At 60.8% G+C, this 7,384-nt stretch overlaps 3 protein-coding genes across 3 annotated transcripts in view; all 3 read right to left on the bottom strand.

The window, feature by feature from the left end:
- Positions 1 to 210: 210 nt before the first annotated feature.
- ABB37_07100 (hypothetical protein) lies at positions 211 to 1,527 on the bottom strand (the record flags this gene model as incomplete). The annotated part of the gene is made up of 1 exon (XM_015805614.1): positions 211 to 1,527. Exon 1 carries the CDS (start codon positions 1,315 to 1,317, stop codon positions 211 to 213), a length of 1,107 nt encoding a protein of 368 aa, XP_015655620.1. The 5' UTR covers positions 1,318 to 1,527.
- A 711-nt stretch (positions 1,528 to 2,238) lies between these two features.
- On the bottom strand, positions 2,239 to 3,469 carry ABB37_07099 (hypothetical protein; the record flags this gene model as incomplete). Its single annotated transcript, XM_015805613.1, has 1 exon — positions 2,239 to 3,469. Exon 1 carries the CDS (start codon positions 3,283 to 3,285, stop codon positions 2,239 to 2,241), a length of 1,047 nt encoding a protein of 348 aa, XP_015655619.1. The 5' UTR covers positions 3,286 to 3,469.
- A 1,009-nt stretch (positions 3,470 to 4,478) lies between these two features.
- Positions 4,479 to 7,384, bottom strand: part of ABB37_07098 (hypothetical protein) — a gene marked incomplete at its 3' end in the record, with an annotated part of 3,336 nt that continues 430 nt past the window's right edge. The window contains exon 1 of the mRNA XM_015805612.1: positions 4,479 to 7,384. This exon is cut by the window's right edge and continues 430 nt beyond it. Coding sequence (XP_015655618.1) covers positions 4,479 to 7,370 — 2,892 coding nt within the window. The 5' untranslated portion in view covers positions 7,371 to 7,384.

Below are 7,384 nucleotides of genomic sequence, written 5' to 3'. Positions count from 1 at the left end.
CAGTAGATATATATATATATATATATATATATATAGGAAACTCCAAACACTTAATAAAAGAATCGTCGAAGCGAACACGCAGCAGCAGTGCAATGAGTGGCTGCCGACTACAGCTTCTGACGCGAAGCGGAGACAGCAGGCAGAAACGCTGATGCGTGTATTACTAGAAGGAAAAGAGAAACACAGCAGTAAACAGGCATAGGAAGAATCTTACTCACTCCACGGCTGACCGAGTACTTTGATCTTCTCTTTCTTCAGCAGCAACTCCGCCTCCACGAGGCGCCACAGCAGGGTGAGCTCGTCGAACGAGATGCCAAACACGTTCGCGCCGATCCAGAAGGTGTGCCGGCGCGCCATCTCCACCGCGCGCAGGTCGGCATTACTGTGAAAGAGGCTCGCGGTCATGGCGTCGTACATAAAACACCGCACCTCGGGTGAGCGGCGGAGGAGGAGGTGCTCGGCCTCGCGGATGCTCTCCGGCGAAATCGACGCCACGGCGTTATCACCGTCCTGCTCACCGCTTTCATCGTCGCCATCGTTGTGCAGCTCCTCTTCCTGCCGAGAGACGGTCGTGGCGGTCTGGTCTGTGCTGGTGGAGGCTCCAGCCGCGGACGGCAGCCCCTCCTCTGCGTCCGCTTCCTCACCATCTCGCAGCACTTCACGCTCCACCTTGCTGTTCTCCTCCGCTGCTCTCGCAACGGGAGCCGCGCCGCCGCTCGCATGCTTTTCCGTCCACACCCCGCTGCGCCGTACAAGGCCGTCTCTCACGCCTTCGCTGCCCTGCTGCTGTTGCTGATGCCGGTGCTGACGCCGCCCGTCATCCCGCTTCTCCCCCTCCTCTCGCGCGAGCAGGCGGATCAGAAAGTGTTCGCGCAGCTCTTCCACGTCCGCCTCCGTTGCGTTGTGCTGCAGAGCGGTGTAGATGAGCGACGGGTCCGGGCTGGTAAGGGCGGCGCAGCCGGCGATCCAATCCCGCGCCATGCGACCCCCACCCGAGGCACACACCAACGCCTTGCAGTACAGCTTACGAGTGCCCATGGCGTTGTCCTCGTAGGCGTTCTCCCACGAGCCGAGGGAGGGCGCGCTCTCTGCGCCGTAGCGGAGCTTGTCCAGCCACCGATTCGCCTGTTGAGAGAGACATCGAATGGAGTGTTGCAGGGCCGAGAGGGGAGGGGTGGAAGAAGCGGACGAGGAGCGGCAGCACGCCGCGGGGATGGCAGCGGTAACAGCAGCGCTGAGGCGAAGGTGCGAATGAGGGGGCGGGCGGCCGTAGCCGCAGCCGCGCGTGACGCATGAGACGGCCCCCGCAGGACGCATTTCTGCGGCTTCACAACGCGTACAAGTCAGAGCAACAATGATAGTAACAATAATAAATCGAAGGAAAGGACGGCCGTCACACTTCGGAGAGAGAAAAAGAGGGAGGATCTGACGCGTATATCCGTGGTGCACTCAATGCGATGGGGTTGGCTTCGTCAAACCAATTTAACACGACACGCAACAGCCACCAGCAATGAAAGGAATGAAGCTGCGAATCGAGTTATCAAAATGGAATGAGAAGAGAGAAGAAAGGCGAGGAGAGGGTGCGATGGTAGCGTGCTGCGCTCGTCGTTCTAAAGCATCCTCCCGACACCACCTCTTTCGGTTTCGAAAGAACACGTAATAAAAGTTTCCCGGAGCGATATTCATGGATCTTTCCGCTTTCGAGAAAAACAATAATGACCTCCACTGCGATATCGAACCACGTGCGTGCGGCCCATCCCTTCATTCATCAGCAACGTAAGAGAGAACATAGCTGGATAGAAGGGACGGGGGAGATCGAGCGAGGGCGATGCCCGCTGGGTTCAGGCACCGTGCGGCTCGCAAGAGAAGATTGCTGCCGCTGAGGGAAGCAGAGAGGCGACCGTTTTCTTTGGTTCTCCTACACCCGTTTCTCAAAGAGGGTATTTTGAGGGAGTAAATGAACTCCACGCGCGTCAACAACACCATCGTCGTGCACACGCAAGTGTGTGTATATATGCTTAGATAAGGATTTAGTGGGTCTGAATGTGACGAGAAAGGCCAGGGTGACATCTACTCTGCTCGCCCTCAACAACAACAACGAGACGGACAACCGAGTAGCAACAAAAAAGATAAGAAGAAACCGAAGTGTTTTTCTTCCTTATGTCTCTCTTCCCTCCCTCAACGCCGATCAGGGCAGCCTCGACAGCGGTGCCATGGTATCCGTCAGCTGCAACCCCACTACTTCGCCGGCACCTCCGCCGCTTCCACCGTCTCCGCAGCTGGCTTGACGACATCCTCCAGCGACGGATCGGCCGTGTTGCAGATCTCATGCATGCGGTACACATCGCAGATACCGTGAAAGGCGAGCGCCGCGTTGTTCGCCCACTCACACGCCCGCACGGCCGTCTCAGCGACCACGTCCACGTCCACCGGCGGCGTGAGCAGCTTTCGACCGCCAACGGCCGTCAGCAGCTTGTCCAGCGGGTAGCCGATCCACCCTAGCGGGATCGAGAGCGTCGTGACCGCGTTCGGGTTTGTCGCGGAGGTCACAAAGACTTGCCGGGTGCCGTAGATCATGCCGGGGCGCAGCACCACGCCCTTCACGCCTAAGTTGTCGAGCACCGCCTTCTCACCAATGCGCTTGCCGTGGAAGTACCCCTTCAGCATTCGCTTACTGCCGAGTATACGCTTCGAGTAGAGGTTGTACGGCTCTGCGGACACGTACACCACTTTCCGTACGGCAGGGACCAGCTTTGGGTGGTACACCCCTGCGGCGATGTTCGACATCACATCTCCGTTTACTTGGCGGGCTTCCTCGTAGTGGCGTGTCAGCAGCCCGACGGTGTTGATCACCGCTGTCGCGTCGGGGTGATCGTGGAGGAGGTGGAACACCTGATCGCGGCTGCTCGCGTCGATGCTGACGAACTCGAGCGCCGTCTCGTCCTCCATCTGATGCACCATGCGCATCAGCTGATCCGCCGACGGCCGCTGCGCATCGGGGCTGCGCGGTATGGATACGGAAGGGGAGGAAGACACGGAGGACGAGTCAGGGGAGGAGTCGGCGGAAGGGAGACGGCCTCCCTGTGCCAGGTGCAGCGCCTCCCGTGCCGCCGCCGGCCCACCGATCATGCGCACCCGCTTGGCGAATTCGTCCATCGGCGAGCCGAGCGGGGGGACGCCGCCTCTCGTGGCGATGACGACCTTGTAGCCGCGGCTGAGGGCTTTCTGCGCCACCACCGACCCCACAAAGCCAGTCCCACCAAAGAGGAGCAACTTCTTATGCATGGCTGACGTGCCTTTCCTTTTTTTGAGGGGCAGGTGCAGGGTAATAACTAAACAAGCAAGACACGCTGATGGCACAGAGGACTCACTGAGGGCCTATCGCTTTACCCAGGTGTGTACGCTTTAACTGCGAAGGTGAAAAGTGGGGGCGGGTAGTGAAGACTGCCAGCACGTGAGCCCTCGAACTGCCGAGGGGTGCGATACGGAATGACAGACGGTAGCAGCAGGGAAAGGCATCAAAAGAGAAGCGGCAACGAACATTGTGAGTTGAAGAGGCAGATCGACGGTCACGATAGCCAGCCGGTATGCGAAGGTTTCAAAAGAGAAAAGAAAAGTTCTACGCGAGCATGACATTTCTAAACCGGCGGCAACAACAACTAAACGAATAAATGGAGAAAGCAACGTCCCAAGACAAAAGAGGAGCTGCGGACACCCGCCCGCCGTGTGCAGGAGAGATATGCACGTCACACAACTCCCAGTCTTCGCGACGTCTGCCTCGCCATTCACTTCATCCTACGAGACGGTGGCAGCGACGACGGCAACCAACTCTCAACGGTTTGAGTTCTCGTAGGAGCAATAACTGTCTGCACTCCTCGCACTTCGTTTGGGGGGGGGGGGTTTGTGACGAAGGTACGTCGACAGGAGTTACAAAAAACAGGAGACAAAACAGAATCAATGTTATACTCCAAGACCGAGAAGTAACACAAGAAACACGCACACCAACGCCGTCTTCAGATGAGCCGCACAGAGACTACGCGCCTTCGCATGGGAGGCCTGCTGCCGCACACACACACACACACACACACAAACAAACTCACCCCACTCTATGGAGAATAGACCCAATTGGTGATGCAGGCAGTATACATATATGTTCTTCTGCGCATTTACATTCACAACCAGCGCACATCATCGTCCACAACCCAGTAACATACACAGACCAGTTGACTTCCCATTGACGGAGGAAGCCACCCCCCGCTCCTTTGCAAAACGATTTTTAAAACCAAGAAAAGGAAACGCAAGGCAAAGTACGCAGCTGAAAAGACTAAACGAAGGGACAAGCAAAGACACTCGCGCTTATTTAGCGATGATGACGGCAAAGTCAGGCCGAAGTGGTGAATGGGCGATTACAACGCCATCATCCTTCCAGCACGCGGCCTCGGGTGCACGGGTGTACCACCGTAGTTTTTCTTTTAGTGCTACGCCTTCGAAGACGGCGCGTCGCTGGTGACGGGCTCCTGGCCTGCAAGGGCGTCGTCCACCACAGGAGCCTCCACACCCTGCGTGCTGTCTTCCCTCTCCTCTGCTCTCTCCATCGAGTCCGCTGCGAAGTCCTTCAGATCCGTCAGCTGCGCGTTGTGCCGCGCCTCCCCCGCGGTGTCCTCCACGCCGCTGCCGCCGCCGAGAAGGTCGGACGGAGTTGCCGGCACGGCCGCCGCCGGCGCTGCTGCTTCCGCGCTGTGGTGGTGGACGACAACATCCGCCTTCTCCGCCCGGCCCTCTTCACGAGGCCGCTTTCGCTCCTGCGAGGTGCGCGTTGGCGGGGAGTCCACCAGCGAGGCGTACGTGTTCGTTAAAAGGCTTCCCTGCGACATGTCGGGCAGATCGTTGTCCTTGAAGAAGCGCGAGCGGCCGACTCCGCCTGGGCGGTAGTCCTTCTCGAACTGGTCGACCAGCGCCAGCACGCTCTCCTTCCCCCGTGCGTGATCGGATGGAAGAAGCTGGTCGTACCCATCACGGTGTAGAAGGTAGGTCCAGAGAGTGAGGCCGGTGCGGCGCAGCTCCTGCAGGTACCCCCGCTCGTCCGCGCGGCACCGCGTGCAGTCCTCGCTGCGGTGATGGAGGGAGTCGCAGAAGATGCACACCTCCGGGAACCGCGCCGAGCGCAGCTGACGGAGGTGCTGCAGCAAGTCGGTGAAGTTGCTATACAGCAGAAAGCTCTGAACGGTGTCGGTGGCGTAGCGGGCAGCGGCCAGCGGGATACGCGCGTCGTCCATCTCTCGAATCGCCTTGGTGAAGGCGGCGGGGAGGAGCTGCCCACCGTGGCTGTACAAGTCGAGGGCGTCGAGCAGCTCGCCGTAGACGGGGTCATCGCGGCTGTAGCGGCGCAGCGCCTGGCGCAGCGTGTGCGGGTCCAACCGCACATCGACCGGGAAGAGGCCGACGTGCTTCACGGCCCGGTAGGCGCGCCGCTCACAGGAGCGCAGGCTGTGGCCCGTCACGTTGCACTCCGGGCACACCGCGACGCGGCGCTCGTGGATCAGCTTCACCGCCAGCTGCAACTCCGCTTTGCGGAAGTCCTTCGCAGGGCGGTCGTCGTTGTCAATGCGCTCCATCGCAGCAGCAACGCGGTAGGCCTCCGCTGGGAACTTCATCACGAGACAATCAGCGTCCTCCAGCACACGCCGCGCCACCTGCAGGTCCCACTCCTCAATCTGCGGCTTCATCGCGCTGAGGCCGGTGCTGTGCCGACGGTACTCAGCTGCTTCGTCGACGTGCACTTGCGGACAGTTCACGGCGGTGTGGAAGGGCTGCAGGCACACGCGACACAGGTTGTCCTTCAGCGCCGCCAACGCCTCCACCTCCTCCGGTACGCGGGCGTACGTCGCCGGGTTGAAGCTGGCGGAGAGGGAGCCGTCCACGAGACAGAAGAAGAAGGAGGCGGTGGCGCGGACTTCATCGAGGTCGTGCCGCGTCCGCGCAGAGACGTCGCGACGGCGGAAGCACATGTCCAACACATCCACAGCGGCCGATAGCTGCTCCCACTCCTTAAAGCGGCGGTTACTTTCAAAGAGGTGCTGGATCTTGTGCATGGACGGGCTCGCCGTGTCGTCGTTCGGCTTCGAAAAGACGGTCTTGGAGGGGAGAAGTTGGTAGGAGGCGTGGCGCCACAGCGCGTGACGCTCCCGCGGCCCTGTCACGGCCCCCCGCACCGTGTCGAAGGCCGCCAGCAGCTCCTCGTACGGCTTCTCATCGCGAATCAGCCGTGTCACCACGTCCAGCACCTCCGGCACCCGCAGCGGCAGCCGCACGTTGGCGGAGTAGAGAATGCGGGCGGCCTGCACGTACGTCAGCAGCGGCAGCGCGGCCCCGCCGGTGGCTGTCGAGACGAGCGCGCGGTGTGACTTCATGGCCGACTCGTCACTGGGTGAGCGCCAGAAGGGGACCTCGCACGGGCAGCGGCTCTCCGTGTGGTCCCAGTAATCGCACGCTGGGCAGCCGCCCTGCTTCTCTCGCAGCGTTCGCAGCCACTGGAACACGATGGGGTGCATCGCCGGGTCGAGCTGGCGCAGCGCCGCCTCCGTCTGCGGCAGCTCGTATGCTGTCGCCCGCACGGTGTTGTTATTCTCACGCGGCACCGGCACCATCGGCCAGCCGTAGTTGCGGAGCAGTTCGATTGCGATGCTCGGCCGCGGGGCGGTTCGTCGCAGCCGCCACAGACTCTCCCGAAAAGCCTCCGGCACCATGAGCAGATCATCCGCCATCGGAGGCAGGAAGTTACCCTGCCCTTCGACCCGCTTCACCATGTCCCGCAGCGATTGGTAGACGTCCGGCCGCCACACGGACTTCCAGGTGGACAGAAATTTGCGGTAGCGCTGCTTCATGAGTCCCACCGCGTAGACGTCGACGTTGCGCGGGCTGAAGCCGTTGATCAGCGAGGACGGGATGACCTTGTCATAGTTCAGCACAATATTGGCGCTGCTGCGCAGTCCTTCTTCTTGGATGCTGCGGACCGACGTGCACCAGCGGTAGCCCACGAGGTAGGGCAATAGGGCGGCGATCTGGTCGCCGAGGGCGGTGCGGAAGATCTCGCTGTTCGCGTCGCCGCACTCCTTGATGACCGCTGTCAGCAAACTCCACGCCCCGGCGCGGTCTTCATTGACGGACTGGTCGAGGGTGTCATCGGCGCTGTCCACGACACGCCAGACGAGTGCGCGGGCGATCTCTCGTGGGTGGGTGCCGGCGTGGTGCTTCGCGAAGCGAATTGCGTTCACTTCCTCGGTGGTAAGGACGGTGGGATCGACCAGGGCGGAAGAGAGCTGCACGCAGCTGCGGTGCAGGAACGGCTCGTCCAAATTGCTAAGGGCCATGCGTGCGGAGGAGG

Source organism: Leptomonas pyrrhocoris (assembly GCF_001293395.1).
Source record: "Leptomonas pyrrhocoris isolate H10 chromosome Unknown, whole genome shotgun sequence".
Classification (NCBI taxonomy): domain Eukaryota; phylum Euglenozoa; class Kinetoplastea; order Trypanosomatida; family Trypanosomatidae; genus Leptomonas; species Leptomonas pyrrhocoris.
This window is presented reverse-complemented; position numbering and strand designations above follow the sequence as displayed.